This window comes from Centrocercus urophasianus, unplaced genomic scaffold (assembly GCF_019232065.1).
Source record: "Centrocercus urophasianus isolate 14NV4802_14NV808 unplaced genomic scaffold, USGS_Curo_1.0 seq_10, whole genome shotgun sequence".
Taxonomy (NCBI): Eukaryota; Metazoa; Chordata; class Aves; order Galliformes; family Phasianidae; genus Centrocercus; species Centrocercus urophasianus.
In genome coordinates, this window is record NW_024884142.1 from 5,343,376 (window position 1) to 5,360,778 (window position 17,403).

The following is a 17,403-nucleotide window of genomic DNA, read 5'->3' on the forward strand; positions in this document are numbered from 1 at the left end:
AACTAGAGAGAATTTGCAGCCGGCAGCATAATAAAGCAATGCTGAAAGTACATTTTTTTTTCCCTAGAGAAGGGGAGTTCCCTGACTTGACCAGCTGCTAATTGGTATAAAGGTTTGTTTACTCAAAGGAATTATTCCTAATTAGTTCTCTGTGTGGGTGCTGTACTTGAGAAATTAGAGTTTCATTCTGATTTAATTTAATCTGTCTTTATAATGAATTATAGTACTTTGTAGTGAGGTATTTCGTTTTGGGTGAAGAAAAAAAAATGCTACATCACTCCCTGAGCTTCAACAGGGGATTCTTCTTTGGAAAGTGTTGAAAAACTTTTATGTTTTGAAATGAACAAAAATCTGTAGTTAGATTAGGTATGATTTTAGCCATATCTTTATAAGTACAGCCACAGAAACATAACCATGAAATTTTCCATACCAAAACTTAATTCATCTGATTTATGGATCTCATGAACTTCCATTTTTCCATATTCATTAGAATAGTGAATGAGAATATTTGTGAAGAAGACTGTTTGTGGAGCCATATTAGCAATGTTGAGGGCATGGCTGAAATGGAAGTTCTCTTCCTGTCTTTAGCAGATTACTTTCTCTTAAGTTGGTTTCAACTTTTTAGTTGGAGCAAACTTACACTGCTGTAAATTATTTTATTTAGGGAGTTGTAAAAGTGATGTAAGAGCCAGATCTCAGGAATAGTTGTCCCTATAGTTCCTTATGAAGTACCTAATCCACGTGTGTTTTTCTCAGCTTTTTTCCCACACATTTTCAAAAGGAAATAATCACTGTTGATCATTTAAATTTCATTCTTTATTTTGGAAATTTCAGAAGAGACTGGAAACTTCATTTATGAATTTAAATCACTTCAGGTTAACTTCTTTCAGTGTAAATATTGCTCTAAATAAATACAGCCATAAATAAGTAAGCAATTATTTACTTAGTGTGTACGTATAGCTGTACACTAAATAGCTGTTATAATGTTCTGGAAATGTTTTATTTTCGTTATTTCATTATTATTTTTTTTAATTCTTAATGTAATGCATAATAGTACCAGTGAGTATTGTATTCCTGTGGCTGTACAATCTCGATAACTGCACGTTAAAAAATTGAAATTAAGTTGAATTTGTTCTGAAGAATTATATAGCGTAAAAATTAAGTTAAATGTTTGACCTCTTCAACCTCGCAGGAATTTTTAATGGAATTATTTTATAGATTTGTGGATACTTCATATTTCATTTTTAAAATAAAATTTCAGTTTCCAATTGATGGAATGTGATGTAACTACTGCTAAAATATATATATATATATATATTTTTTTTTTTTTTCTGAGGAGTGAGGGAAAAGCAGAGTTTTTTCACGTGTAATCTTGAATTTTTTTCATGACAGACAGGCGTTGAATGTTTTGCATCAACACTTTGGATTTTCGAATGTGACTTGGAACTACTTTATTTCCAGGTAAGATATAGTAAGTGTTAGTGTGAAGTATCTCCTTTCTTTTACACTAGTTGTAAGAAAGCTAAGGAATGCAATAAGCTAAACTTTAGTGTGTGTGAAGTGTTTGTCTTTGTAGAATAAGTCCACTTTTACTTGAGATTGAATAAGAGATCATTTCTGATGAATTTTTATTTTCCTGCAACCAACTCTTTGTGGTCTGATCATATATAGGATTTAATTTTATGATTAAGTAAGTGCATGCTTGGTAAGCTGAGTGCCATTAAACATGGTGGCTCAGTTCTGTCTGCCCATCCTGTTGTATCATCCCTGTTGCCATCTGTGATGTTTGGCGTTAGGGAATTTGCTGATGAAAATCTGTGTGATTTTCAATGACTTTTAGGATTCACTGAATCACAGAATTGAAGGGGTTAGAAGAGACTTTCAGATATCATGTCCAACCTCCTTGCTAATAGGTTTCCTACAGCAGGTTGCACAGATAGGTGTCCAAACAGATATTGAATGTCTTCAGGGGAGACTCCACAGCCTCTCTGGGCAGCCATCCTCTTTCAGTGCTCTATCACTCTGACAGTAAAGAAGTTCTTCCTTACGCTAGTATGGAACTTCCTGTGTTCCACTTTGTGCATTTTGCCCTTTGTTATGTTATTACATGCCACTGAAAAGATTCTGCCCTAATCAACTTGACTCCTGCACTTCAGGTACTTATGAACAGTTAGGAGATCCTTCTCTATTCCAGACTGAACAGTCCTAGGTCTCTCAGCCTTTCCTCACACAGGAGGTGCTACAGGCCCTTAATCATCCTTGTTGCCTTCCACTTCATCCTTGTTGCCTTCCACTAGACTCTTTCTAGAAGATTGCTGTTTTTTTGAACTGAGGAGCCCAGATTAGTTTTCTCACAGCTTAGATTGTGAATCATCTCACAGTAGAATCAAACAAATGCTGCTTTGACACAGGGAAATCAGTGCTAGTACTTGTGACATCAAACTGTTTTATCGCCTTTAATGTATCCTTCTTGCCTGCTCTCTGCTCAGAGAAGTTTAATGCATGAGAAATAAGATGAAGAAGTTGTGAACAGCTGCAGTGTTAAGTATCTTGAGAGGAAGCAGACAATGGTAGAGTAGAACTAAAAGGTTTTAATAGGTAGATGTAGTCATAAGTTATCACAGAAGATTTTCTTCTTCGCAGTCAAGTATTGCAAGTCATGTCAGTTTAGCTTGTGAAGATCAGAATAGAAAGCTAAATGTAATGCTTCATGTACGGCCAAGTCAGTGTCAGTCATAGTTCCTGCACTCAAAGGCTACACGTTGCTGGAATCAGTTCTGTCAATTCTGACCCAACACTCAGCTGTTTGCCAGCCTGTTCTATGTTGCTGGGAAATATGAAGCAAACATAATTTGTGCTGGACTGCTGCAGTATGTAACATTTAAAAACTTAGACCAGTATCTTAAGTTATTAAAGAAAGTGAGGTCTCAAGAAGTATTACTATTCATCCAGTGGTTTTGGAGAAAAGGAAATTTTGCTGCCATTAATTCAGAAAGGGCTGCTGTGGGCAGATAACCACAAAGACTTCAATTTGTGGTAGGTAAAAGCAAGCCCAACCTGGCAGCAGTCTGACTGACTTTTTATCAAAGCAGGTTTGCAGTACCCAAATGACCCCAGGGAATCAGTGGCAGTCTATCAAATTAAAGGTATTTGCTAATTATGTGGATGTTTGTTCAAAAGCAACAAAGCTTTTGAGGAGCTGCAGAGGAGCTTGGAAGGTTTAAGACTCGTTAATTTAAGGATCACAAAGGTTTCTGTTGAAAGTGGAAGCAATGTATTTGCAAAACAGTATTCCAGTTTCATTTCACTGGGTGGTTAAACAAATCCAGGTCTATGGATGTGAGATTGAATGGAGTAAGCCTATCATCTTTGATAACTTTTGCACTGCAGGAAATTATTCTTATCTACCTTGCAAGTTAATTATATGATTCTTGAAAGGAATATAGACTAAATCAATGAAGTTGCTGCATTTTATTTTCACACTTTATTGTCTTTCTTAAACGGCCTTCCAGCCTTCTGTCTTGTTACAGTCCTGTAGAATTCAAAATAGGAATTATGCATAAGTCCTACCTCTTCAATGTTATGAAGATAGTATTTCAAATATATTTTAGGGCCCATTCAGCTTCCTAAGTGAAGGAAGATCTTGTTGCGTTGGTAAGGACAGAGTCTCAAAAATGACTGCTCTACATTGGCTTATCCATTCAACTGGAGAGGGACTGAGAGAAGCTGAAGTATAGGGCAAGGAGATCTTAAAGACAGGAGGAGTAAAATGGAATGGAAGAATAAAGGGAAAAATTGTAGGAATGCCAGAGAATACTGTAAAATAAAAGGAAATAATGAGAAACAAGGAAGGTGAGGAAACAATGATTTACTCGATTTAATTCAGTTCAAAGAAAGTTATTAGTTCTTACAGTGTAGTTCATAATTCTTTTAGTAGGAACTACTACTGGTTGAATTATTTTTTTTGGTAATCTTTTTAAGCTGACAATTTTATGAAGTTTTAATTTTTTGTTATTATAAACCTTTTACAGATGTGGAGACAATTTCTTTTTTCAAAATTAACCCATTAAATACTCCTTTAATGATCTGAAAGATTGACTGTCAGGAAAGATAAAGACAAAATGCAGACTGTAGAAGCATCTGAACACATTTCCTCAAAATAAATTTCTAAGAATGAAATGTTAATATAACAACAACAAGCCCTAAAGCATTTCTAAATATTACTGCAGTTCTTTGTGGTCATAGCTGCGAGCTGTTTGAGCTGTGTTGAAAGTCTTGCACGATAACATTTTCCACTTCTCCTAGTGTAGAGTCTTGTAGGTTTTTTATTATGAGCTGTATCTCTTACAACTGTTTCAAAATGTATGGCATGAAATTGTTCTAACTTCCCCTAATTTGAATTTCCTTGTAAGATTTTGTTAATCTGTTCTCAGAAATGTTTTTGTGTGTATATATTCATGTGTATCTATTAACATTTTTGAAATGACCTTGGGGGTCAAGAGAAACATGGAATGGGAAGAGAATAAACTAGATTCCAATTTCCTGTTTTCCAAGAACACACAGGAAAGTTTCTAAATTAAATAGTAACATAATAAATGTAAGTTGATGATATTTTTCAGGTCTTTGGAAGGTAGGAAAATTCCTAATAACCAGTTGACCAAAATTACATATGATTATTTTCTACCAAAACTGTTGTGAGTTTTTAAGATGAAAATAGTGCAGGTAGAACACCTTCATAAATTTAATCTAATTCAGGCAATTGATATAGATGCCTGTAGTGCATTTTGAAGCCGTGTAAAGAGTCAGAATTGATTCATAGGTGCCAAAACAATCGTCTAAACTGAATCTCTGGCATGAATTATTACTTCACAAGAACTATGAATGAATTATTACTTCACAGGAATGATGTTTTTAGTACCTCAACTATGGTAACTTTTTTGCTGACTTTTCAGGTACCATGATAGAAGGAGAACCTGAGTAGTAGGACTCAAGAATATCTTTTAGACATGTTCTAGAAAATAATTCAAAATTTAGAAACAAGATGATAAAGTTTCACATCTGTTAGTGTGAAGTCCTTGACTATTTGTTATTATGCTTTTAGGATGTCTTGTTTTGTAATGCATCAGGTGAACTATGTAAGAAATAGTTTTCAGCTCAGATTAATTAATTATTGAATATTTACAAATATAACGCATGAATGTGTTTCATGGAAACGTGAAGAAGTGTACTGTAGAAAATACAGTTCTTTGTCTTGTGTATTTTGCCAGCTATGTTCTACAGAGAGATGAGTGCATCCATCACTTTCTCAGTTTGAAGTAGCTTTAGGATGGATTTTTATCTGCAGTAACAGAGTGTGATTCAGTCAGAATCCGAAATTGAAATGGCTTCCTTGAATTCTGTATTCATACAGGAAGACAGTGTCCCAGCAGTTGTTAATGATGAGGTGATTAACTTCTTGAAGTTTTTGAAAAGAAGAGTATAATTTTTCAAGCAGAACAAAGGCTGCACTTTCTATTGACTTTTCCAGAAACAAAGATTCCAATTTTTCACCAATAGCAAAAAGGAAGGTTATAATTCATTTAATAGAAACTGCTTCAAGGGATTTTTCTGATTTTTTTTTTTTTTTTTTTTTTAAATTGCAAACATCTTTTTCTGCAGTGTTCACCTTCATTAACACAAGTTGCTGACTTCCTTCCTCAGCTACAGTTCTTCCTACACTCAGAGGTCAGAAAAGAGCAAGATCAACAAGCCACACATCTGGCTCTCTCTCTATCCAACTGGAACAAAGAAACAATTTTTTTAAATGACTTTTTGAGTTAATTGTAAACAATTTGGTTTTGGAGTCTCTGACTTGCAGCAAATGTTTGTTGTAGGCGGATGTAGGGAAAAAGGACTATGTCCTAATGCAATTCCTTTGTGACCAGTGAGGGAAAAAAATCGCTTAAAAAAAACAAAACAAAAAAAAAACTTAGTCTAGCATTGAAGTATGCTCAGAATTTTGAGTGCATGTATAGGTCATTTCTCAAACTTAAAAGTCATGCCTTGAAGTTACAAAGAGAGATGAAAGCAGTTGCTTATTTCAATTTCCTTTACTCTTTCGTACAGTGATACTGATTTTTTTTCATTTTATTTTCAGCAGTTGCATGTGCGTGTACAAACTGACAGTGATAAAAGAATGGGGGCAAACAATAGAACAAACTTATTTTAAATTGAGAGTTCTGATCAAATGCTTTTTTCTTGTATTTATATTTCTAAATGCTTTTACTCTAATAAACTTCTGTTAAAAAAAAACTATACTTACTCTCATTTATCATTAAGTAACATCTTGAAACCCAACTCTTAAATAATTACTAAAACATAACCATTGGAAAGTAAGAATGGTGTTTATTATTTTTCACATACCTTTTAGCATCAGTTAACATCAACTTATCTGGTCTATAAGATTTACTTTTCTTTTAATAAACGTTTTATCTAAAAGTGAAGTAAACACCAGATGTGTCTCCTGATGTTTTTAGGTTTTACAATTGTAAATATTAAATTACTGGTGTATATCAGTTCTGAAATCCCAGCTACTTCTTAAATACTTCATTATACCTTTATGAATCTAATTTGTGCTTGTATTACTCCAATATTTTGGTTCATTTAATATGCCTTTCTTACATGATAGCCTTATTTCTAACCTGATCATTCTGCTAGATCTTTGCAAATGTCTAGGCACAAAGAATAAATGGTTAATGCTGATTCACTAATAGACTGGACTGTTTGGAATTATCCCTAAATTTCTGACAAACATAACTAAAATCATCCAAAGAAAATGTTTTCTATCAGTTTGTTTCTAGGAGGAAAAATGAGCTTTTTTTGTCAAATTTACGTGTTTGAGTTGATAATGCCACTTAGTGGATAATGACCTTAACTACAGTCTGCAGAAACAAACCAAGTGTGAAACAAAGTGAAAGATATCTTTCTTTATGTTGTAGTCTTTTTCCTGGCTAGAATCTGCCAATTGTTGCATGTTTTCAAAGAACCTTCTGTTCTCCCCATTTTTTGAAGTCCATGCTAATCAATTCAGGTTCTTAATGAAACGTGTTAAAAAGTGAGAGTCATTTATTACATAATACTAAAACTAGAAGAAAAAATCTTATTTGTCATTTCATTTAAAATATTAAATACTCTTGGTCCTCTTGTATTCATCCTTTAGTGAGTGAAATATGGTTGTAGGCTGATTATATTGGTGTTTTGAGGAATTTTTTGTCTTTACCGTTTGTGGTTGGAGGATTGGATGGCTGGACCAGCCATGACCTTAAAAAAGCATATTTTATGTAACGTCTCATGTTTTTCTGAAGTTTTTAATTGCACTGCTTTCGTTAGTCAGTAAGTTGAATTAAGTACAGTAATGTACAGTAATTAAGTACAGTAAAATACTGATCGAATGAAAGGAGAAAGAAGAAAACAACATTAAATTTCCTGTCATGTTCCACTGCTTTATTATAGATTGACTTAAATTTTCACTGACTTAAATAACAACATTTGTGTATCATGAAATTGGGAATAATTGAGGGTTTTTCTGCCTCACCCCATCCTCCAAAGAGCTCACAGTAAGGAGCTAGCACAAACCTCAGTTTTTTGTCTCTGAGATGAATGCAATCACAGCCTTTCTCCTGTGGCCGGAGCAGAAAGAGCATGGCCAGCAGATGAAGGGAGGTGACCCTCCCTATCTCCTCTGTCCTGGTGAGGCCACCTTTGGAGTACTGTGTTCAGTTCTGGGCTCCTCAGTTCAAGAAAGACAGGGAACTTCTAGAGAGAGTCCACAGAGGTGATAAAGGGCCTGAAGTATCTCCCAAATAAGGAAAGGCTGGGAGTCCTGAGGGGGGATCTTATCAGTGCTTATTTGAATATCAAAGGCTGAGTGGCAAGTGGATGGGGCCAGCTCTTCTCAGCAGTGCGCAGGGACACAACAAGAGACGCTGTTCACAAACTGAACGTAGAAAGTCCCGTAAGAACATGAGAAAGAACTTTGCTGTGAGGATGACGAAGGCTCTGGAACAAGTGAACCAGAGAGGCTGTGGGTGCTTTTCCTCTGTGGAAATTTGGAACTTGCCTAGGCATTTTCCTGTGAGACTTGCTGGTAGGGTACCTGCTTTAGCAGGGGGTTGGACTTGATCATCTTCATAGGTCCCTTCCAACCCCTACGATTCAGTGGTTCTATGATTTCTTTGTGTCACTTCTGTTTAGGTGTGAATGAAAAGTTAATTACAATTGAAAATTAAGCGAAGTTCTTGGGTCCTTACTGAGTAAAACTTACAAAATTTTGCTCTAAACCTAATTATGGCGTTTTTTTCCATACTTCCTAGTTCTAAAAGGCACAAATTGCCTATCAAACATCACAACTCAAAAAAGGCAGTTAAAAAAAAAAAAAAAAAGTTGGACAGAACTAACTTCCTACATTTTGATTACAGATAATTGGCTTTTTAAAGCTAGCGTCTCTCATCCTGTGCACCTAATTTTGAGTCAGAAACTACAAAAGGAAAACCAGATTTCGTCTTTTTCAACTTATAGTCTGCCTCTAAGCTTCAAAACAAGCAGTACTAATAGAAACTTGAATAATTGTTGACAGAATTTCTGTTCATATATAGAGTACACAGGTACTGTCAAAGACTCGATGTAGCATGTTACATGCAAGTTGAGATGTCTCATTCATAGCTCTCACTGCATTGAATGCTTCAGGAAAAATGATGGTTTTCATCCTTTTAAATGTAAACTTACAGTTGGTTTTAAACTATATTATGAGTTAAAGAAATAGGGAATGGGAAACCAATGTAATGGGTTTTGATCTTGATATTCATTTGCAATTTGATTATTAAAGTACTATTTTGATTAGTTTGGCTTTAGTTAGAAAATGAAGTAGAGGCTAAGTTCATCCACTGTTACTGTAGTTCTGGTCCCTATAAAAATTCAGTTCTGTGTGTGCATCTTCTGAAGAAGTAAGCTAGCACTGATAGTTCAGTGCAAATATAAATTAGTAATTACATCTAGACAAGCAGTGGCATCTTACTTAAGCATAAAGATCATAAGCATTTCAGATAAAACATGTGACTAGTTTTTATTTAGAGCATACATTTTCATGCGCTTTGTGTAAAACTTCTTTCATAGTGCAGTGCTGTACAGTGTTGTGTAGATTAAAAACACTCAGGTGTGTCTCCGGTTGAGATTTCCATTCAGACAGTAGAGGGCACCACATCACCAACAAAAGCTTCCTGGGTTTGTGTTATCTTTATTCGAGTGAAGCCATGTTGAATGAGCAAACGTCTGTAGTCTGGTCTGTGAGTTTTAAATGTCTCCTTCACAGGAAATCCACTGAGTAGCATTGTAGGGTTGTCAAAACAACTGTACAATGTTCACTTTTGTCCATATGTCTAACTTTGCTCACATCACTGAACAATGCTGTTTTCTTTGTATAATATGCCTCTATAGGCATGTGCATCTTGTAATGTGAAGGGAATAAGCTGTTGTAAATGAGTTTGTGATTAATCATCATGAAAATTTGTCAGCTAAGTAAAAATAGATTTTATAGGGAAGTAGAGTGAAGTCACTGTGCATCGATTTTTATTGTCTTAACAAAAATATATCCCGCAAATCTCATTGCTAAATTAAGAGTAGCTTCTAGTAGTTATTTAAATTAATTATGGTGAAGCCTCTCAGGGTCAGTCAGTATGTTGTTTCAATTTTCATTTCCACTATCTAATGGAATTTTTAATTAAAAGGATGGAGTTTTAATTCAGTGCCATTCACAGTACTCTTCCCTTATTTGTCATCATATGGAATTTGCAGATTTGTTAAAATACAAAAAAAAAAGTTGCAGCACAAAAATGTTTTTGGCATTCTTTGCGTATAAAAGTAGGAAATGAATTTCCTAGAGGATGTGCTCCTTAAAGTATTAGGCACGATGCAAGTGCCTAATAATACAAGATTTATATTTATATTTCCATAATTAAGAGGACTAATATACTTGCCTGGTAACTGAATATAATTTTTAAGGCAGGATATTTTGCGGAAATGCCATGGTCTTGAGATTTCCTTGTAAGTTTTAATGAATTGGGAGTCTAATGGGGAAGAATGAAAGTTAATAAAATAATATCAGAAGGAATAAAAAAAAAATGGCACAAAGCTAATTAAGCTAAAGGGAAGAGTTGCTGGAATTCATGCATTTCTATAGCTTCTGCCTAATTACAGATTACACTGTGGCTTTGGAGAAGACACATTCTGCAATATATTCAATATAATCCCCCATTCCCTAACCCTGACTATAAAATCAATCCTTGAAAAATGTCAAATTTAGTACTTTTCTAATCTGCTTTATGTTTAATTTATTGTCCAGTATAACGATGAAGTAATTTTTCTCAGTCTCTCTGATTACCAGACCAACTGCATTTGTAGGTTTTTATTTCAGACACTTGCACTGGATTTTCTGTGAGCATTCTATGAGCATGTGAAATACTCTGGCATAGTTAGAAGGCTGAAAAATTGGAAGACATTAAAAGGTAGAAAGAGCAACAATGTTTTTTTTTTTTTTTTCTGTGTTTCTAGTTTTTCATATGTGTTCATATTTTGGTAATAATTTTTGTGAGAGAAGACAAGAAGAAAATTCTGAGAAGAGTGGCCGTGACTTCTCTTAGAATATTTGTGAAACATAAGTTCAATTCCTCCTGAAGAAAGATGAAATGGTTTTGTTTTGAAGGATGTAACTCTTAACACTAGCTAAACCTGTTCTGCTTCTATTAAAGGCATCTCATTTCCATGCATCAATTTGGTAACCATTCCTGCTTTGCTTCCCTGATATCATCAACTGATGGAGTATGGGGAGATTGATCCCCTTTCTCGTGTTTTAAGCATCTGTGGAAGTGATTCATTGGATTACAGTTACTGTACTTTGCACATTCAGTACAACACTACTGAAAATTACAACAGCATTTTTTTCATTTCAAACATAATTTTTATTCTAATTATTTCATTGGTTTCCATTCTTTTTGTTGGTCTGTGAGTCAGAATCTAGATATTTTGGTTTTCTGGTTTTCATTTCTTACATGAAGGCTTTTTGACATAATACACTTCGAAAATACATAGGTGTTCTCTTCAAAGTGTATTCAGATGTGAGGGTTGGCATGTTTTAATGGAAAAATTCCATTAAAAAGCAGCAAGTTCATCTGAGGTAACCCTTTTTTTTCACTTTCTGATTTTAGTGAAACCACAAGCCAAGCTCTTAATTCTTGGGGCTATAAATACTCGTATTCTTGGCCATCTCTTCTAACATTTTGTGATTATTTAAAAATCCATTTGTCATTACAAACCATTTGTTATCTTCTTCTAACTTGCCTCACCTTTCTTATAGTTGTTAATTGTGTCCTGCAAGCTACCTATTAGTTGACAGTAAAAGCTCTTGGCTTGAAGCATTATTTATCTAGGAACTATTATAAATTAATTGTTCAAAGCAGCAGCTGTTCTTTTATCTTGGGTTGCTTTTACTTTGAGCAACATTTTTCTTTTATTCTACTTTCCATTTTTTTGCATCAGTTTTTGGGGATAGAATTTAGTTGGATTTTTTCTGTGTACATCCATCACCTGAATAAGGAAGATGAGACACTGTTATTTCTTTGCTTATTTGTACCACAGTCTCTCTGTATGCTTTCGCTCTATGGATGACTCCAAGGACTGCGTATTTCCATTTTCTAGGAGTCAGTCTTCCACAAGTGCTTTAAAAGAGAAAATGTTTTTAATATATTTATTGCAAAGGATAAGAAGCAAAAGCAAAAATGTTAGTAATAGAGTCGACAAATGCTAGAAATGATTCTTTTAAATCTTCCTTCCTTTCCCAAACAAAAAAAAAAAATGAGTGATAAGAATTTTCTTCAGAAAACAAAGTATGTTATCATTACTAAGAAACTTTGATGATGTTTAGTCAGGATTTTTTTTCCATTATCATTTCATTCTGTAAGTCAGTAAACTATTTTCTAAGTTGTGTGGTTCTGCATTGTTCTAATGGAACAGTGCAGGAAATTACATAGGTGAGCATCACAACAACTTGAAATTGGGCGTTTTGATCTGAGGGATCTTGGGTTCAGATGCTGCTATATTTTGTTTTGGTTTTTATATCACGGTTAATTATTCATGCACTAAGGTCAGTTACACTGCTTTAATGATAGTAATAAGCTTAGTACACTACAGTTCCCTCAGACTGTGGATGCATGCATACATCAGTGCAGCTATTCCATTGGAAGTCATCATTCCTAATTACTGATTGCTGCTCCTGAGCTTGGGAGTCTCTATTTCTCCTGAAACTCCCAGTGGAGCTTCTCATGAGAACCCTCCCAGCCCCATTTAGTTAGGGTGATCTAAATGAATTTCAGCAGTAGGTATTTGCTGATCCAACTCATTTCCACAAAAGCCTTTTAGACTATGTTTATGTACATGGGCAGATTTAGGAAATTATATGTGGCGGAGGAGCACTGATCAACAGTAAAGGGTTGAGCTGATCCATGTGCCTTTTTTCCCTAAAACACTATTTAAAAACTTTGTATGTCTGCGTGTGGCCATAGTGATACTGCTGTTTTTGAGTTTGTACTGATGTGAATTCATCCTGTCAAGTCAGATGAAATAGCTTTATTAAAATTTACTTCTTCTTAGCAATGTGTATAATATTGTAGCTATCAGTTAAAAGCGGTGCAGAGCTTCACAATTTAAAATTATGCAGTGACTGAAAGCAATAAATGCACAAATATTTTGAAGATCTTAAAAAAAATAGTTTAGCGTTTGACATACAAAACTGAGTTGATGACACCCAGTGTGAACATTGATTACATTTTCAAAACAGGATTTCAGTATATCTGAGAGTGTAGATACTACCATGTCAGATTTGAAGGATTGATTGGTGGGGAGCTGTGTCAGTGTTTTATTTTCCACAACTCAAAAATAAATTGATTGATTTACTGTAAGAGAAGGAATTTATAGCAATACTTCTAAAATGTCTGAACTAAATTACCGAAATTTTGGGAGCAAAGTGATGCAATAGAGAACCATCCTATGGTATTTTAGTTTTGAAGCTCAGCACTTTAAAAAATGCTAGTGAATAATGATGTGTGAATCACAAAATTCTAAATGTACGCTCTTGTTCACAAATTTCTTACATTTTACTTGCATCTGTGTGCAACTAATTAAATATTGAGCATTGAATAAGGACTAACGAGCTTTCAGCTGTCAGCAGTACTTCGGAAAAGTATTTTCAGTGTTCATAGTTCATATATTTATATTAGGGTAAGCTTTGATCATTTGCAAAGGTAGAAAATTGAGAATGCAAACATTGTTGTGTCTGCATATCATCATTTTTAAAGCGTACTGATAAAAGGTTATGTTCAGAGGGATTTGGACACTAAAGAGAAGCTGTTATCATTTAGGAGTATCGTGACAGCAGTGTTTTTATGCATGCATTGAGTCTTATTTCAGCATTTGAACTGATTTTGCAGTAAGTAAAAGAAAATGCTTTCTAGTTTAATGAAATGAAATTTTGAAGTCTCTAGATTAAGCCTTTCTAATTTGCTACTGTGCATTAGTTTTATGTTTACATTTTTGTCACAACTGTAGTTTATAAACTGACTCACTGAGAATTTATGCCGCTGATTACTTTGAAATCTCATTAGAAGTTATGGAAGTGTTTTGCAGTTCCTGAGGTTTGAAAAGCATCATGTTATTTCCAGGGAAAGACAGTTTGAAAGATCTGAGCTGTGGAAGCAGAAAGCTATGAAGAATAAAATAATGCATCTTGGGACAGAGGAATATGCTTATTAATGTTTCTATTAAGATGAGGATTAGTCTTCTGATACAGAGTTAAAACATAATATTGAATGATGTTCAGTATGTTCAAATGTTACTTGGACCTAGACTTGCTTTTGGTTTTGCTTTTAGAAAGCCAAATAAGGAACTATTTTGAATCATTAGAAAAATGAAGCTTATTTATTAAATGTTTGAGCCACGACTTCTAGATGTTGGTCTTCAGTATCACTTATTTTTCGTTTTTTGTGTATATTGAAAATAGTAATGTCAAGCCACTGCCTTTAAGATAATTGGAAATTCTAGTTTAACCCTGAAAATTGATGTAAATTTTGTGTCTGGGTTCTTGTTTAGTACTTTCAAAATCTGGATTCGTTTTCTATATGAGGATTGTAGGAAAGGATAAGAAAATGAAAAGCTGAAAAATGTAGTAGAAGTTCAGGAAAAATATGTTAGAAATCTCCACAGCTATGATGTGATATGGTTCTTTAAGAAGGAACTGAAACCAAAAACTGGGCACATGACCTAAAGCTATTCAATGCAAATAAGAGTGCTTAGCCTCGGTTTTTGGCAAAGGGAACAGTTTTCTTGGTGTTCGAAGCATGCTGTCAGCTAAACCAGTCTCCGGATGCAGAGCTAACTTTGACAGTAGAAGAAATGATTGGATTATCTCTGAAGACTGAAGGCAATGAGGTAAGATACAGCTTAAAATGAGTTGGAAGTGAAGAATACAAACCGACTCAGTAATTTAGATTGTGGTGGTATTTCTTGGTAATATAAGTTGTTTATGTCAGGGTTAAGTAAAGGAAACTAGGTTTATGCATATTGTTTTCCCTGATCTAAATGATGTTATAAAATGCAATATAGAAGTGTGATGAGATATTGGATCACTGAGTATGCAAGGTTTGGTGCTGTATAAAATTGCTTCCTCTGTTCTCACGCTTTTCCCCTTTGTAAGCTAATCATAGAGGTAGGCTCAGTTCATAAAATGTGCATCCTGTGAAAGTGAAACTGCATTTTGTTTTTGTGCTTACAAATAGATGTAATTTTATGAGTAACACAGGACGTTTCTTCATGTTTCAATGCTGTTTATGTAAGATGATGCTAACTGTATTGGACTTGACAGTCTGCTCACTGCTCTTCTGGAGAGAAAAGTTTGAAGAAGTATTTCATGCAAAGCAAAGCTATAGCAAAAACGTGGTTTACATGCAGCTGTGTACTCTGAATGTGCTCTGTGCATTATGGAATGACTGTGACTGCTTTTAAATCTCCAAATCTTACATTGCCTTCCTAGGAGATGTATCCTTTATATACGTATAAAAATGAGAGCTTATGATACTTTTTCTTCTGTAGTGCTTGAGGGAGAATTTGGAAAAATACCTTTATCTCCTCACATGGGGTTTTGACCATATACAAGCTTAGAATAAATTTTTTGTGTGTATGTTCTGATCTCTCAAACTGAAAAATAGATGACCGTGAGATGTGAGCCCTGAGAGTCATGGTTCAGAGTACTGAGAATGTTTTTTCATATAATTTTGAAATTTAAAATCACATTTTTCTACATCCTTTCAGGGAGACTGTTTATAGTGTAATATCTGTTTTTCATGGTTTAATTTTCACTTCTGCAAAAAAGTTTGTTTACTTCCCAAATCTGTACTTTCACGTAGTTTTATAATAATACATCATGTTAAGAGCTGGTGTAAAAGAAACAAAAATAAAAAACAACCAAATAAAACCAACTTTTTCTTTGGTGCTTCTGTTTTTTCTTCCACGGAGACTTGGTTTTTGAGAATTGGTCACTTTTCCTTTGTCAGTTTTTCTTATTAACTGCAGATGCAAATATTTTCACTGTGATAAAAAGATAGGAATAGCACATAAAAGAGTGCGGCGTTTGAACTTTTTTTTTAATTAAAAGTTTTTTTTAAAAAGTAGGCATTTTAGCTTTCTAATACATTTCTCTTGTAATAGGGTTTTAAACAATTGAGTAATTCTAATGAAATAATGCAAATTTATGCTAAGAGCAACTCAGCAGTTACAATATTTTTTGCTCTGTAATGGTATTGAGTAATGTGAGTCAAGAAATTTAGAGGATTTACAAATATAAATACAGTTTTCAGTTAGTTTCTTCTAAGTAAATAAACTCATAAATATCTGTACTTAATAAGGCACTGATGTTTCAGTTCCACATTGATGGATAGAATTTCTGTATCTATACAAGGTTTTACTCTCTACAAAGCTGACCATCAGAATATTTCTTGTGGTTGAGAACTTGTCATAATGTTTAATGAATGATGCAGACTGTTTCAAACCTTGGTGGTACTTTTCTAATTTTATGTATATAACTGTTTATGATTTTGTTGCATTTGCTAGGTTTGCTGGGATGGGTAATCTTCTTAAGGTCCTTACCAGGGAAATTGAAAACTATCCACATTTTTTCCTGGATTTTGAAAGTAAGTTCAAACAATTACAAGATTGTGAGAGAATCTTTTCCCTGACTTAATAGTGAACTAAGGAAAAAAAAAATCTTAAGATGGATTGTTTGCAGTGTTTATTTTCCAGCGCAACCAGTCTATCCAAGTCCTTGTCTCTAAAACCATTTGTTCACTCAGAACTCCTTTTCTCTTCCTTTTCTATTTTTCAGGAACCAAATGGGAAATCTTTTAAAAGTTCTCACTTGCACAGAGCTTGATCAGGGGCCAAATTTTTTCCTTGACTTTGAAAGTGAGCAAAGCTTCTTGCCTGGCTTGCCTTCTTTGCTTATTACTTCCTAATAAACTGCATGTGCTTACGCGTCATGAAGCAATTCAAAAGGGATTTGCAAGCAAATTAAATTACACTTTAGTTGAGTATTGAGTTTTTTTGATAACTACAAGACTATGTATAACTACTTCATGAGAAGATGGCAGAATGATAGATACGCAAATAAAATATGATTTAGTTTCAGAACATTTATAAGCCATTATTAAATTTATATGTGAATGAACTTCAGCTTACTCTAGCAAATCAGGGTTAATAATATATGTTCTTCGTGTTTCTTCATTGAATGGAAATATATTTACAGTGGAAATAATTATGAAAAGCTTAAAAAAATACCAGCAGTGTAGGTGGCTGGTTCAGTGGTGATTTAACTGGATTATTATAGTTTTTAAAGAGTAATGAAGTGGTGTAAGTGTAAGTACTTGATTGCATCTCTCTTAATTGCATGTTTATCGGTTTGCAAACAGTGTTTCACATACTAATTTCCTTGTCACATTTGTTTCTGAATCAAAGCTATTTCCCTTCTGCTGGTTATGCTATTCCTGCATGTATTTCTGAACACTTTCTTGAAAACTGATCATCAAATCCTTAAATATGGGTTAATCTTCATTAATTGCGTTAAATGCTTTTTATCAGAATGCTAACAGCATGTGATGTTTTGTCTCTTAAAACCTTTAATCTGAACAATGGAAAAGAGTTTTGAAAGAAGCTACCTCTTTAATAATTTGATTTTTGAGGCATGGTTGAAGAGAATTTGGGATAAGTAGGCACATATTATCACCTTGAATACTTTTCTGAAATAATTTATTCCTAAGTTATTCTTAAAAA

At 34.1% G+C, this 17,403-nt stretch overlaps 1 protein-coding gene across 6 annotated transcripts in view; it reads left to right on the forward strand.

The window, feature by feature from the left end:
* CYRIA (CYFIP related Rac1 interactor A) overlaps nucleotides 1-17,403 on the forward strand; it is a 53,521-nt gene that overhangs the window by 17,047 nt on the left and 19,071 nt on the right. For 2 of the 6 annotated variants that reach the window (XM_042812692.1, XM_042812684.1), the window contains exons 3-4: nucleotides 1,393-1,461; nucleotides 16,460-16,539. In XM_042812692.1, the coding sequence (XP_042668626.1) occupies nucleotides 16,467-16,539 (73 nt within the window). In that variant the 5' untranslated portion in view covers nucleotides 1,393-1,461; nucleotides 16,460-16,466. Of the gene's footprint in view, nucleotides 1-1,392; nucleotides 1,462-11,703; nucleotides 14,512-16,188; nucleotides 16,269-16,459; nucleotides 16,540-17,403 lie in introns of those variants that run through there. The other 4 variants (XM_042812700.1, XR_006167800.1, XM_042812707.1 and 1 more) reach the window with 4 other exon arrangements.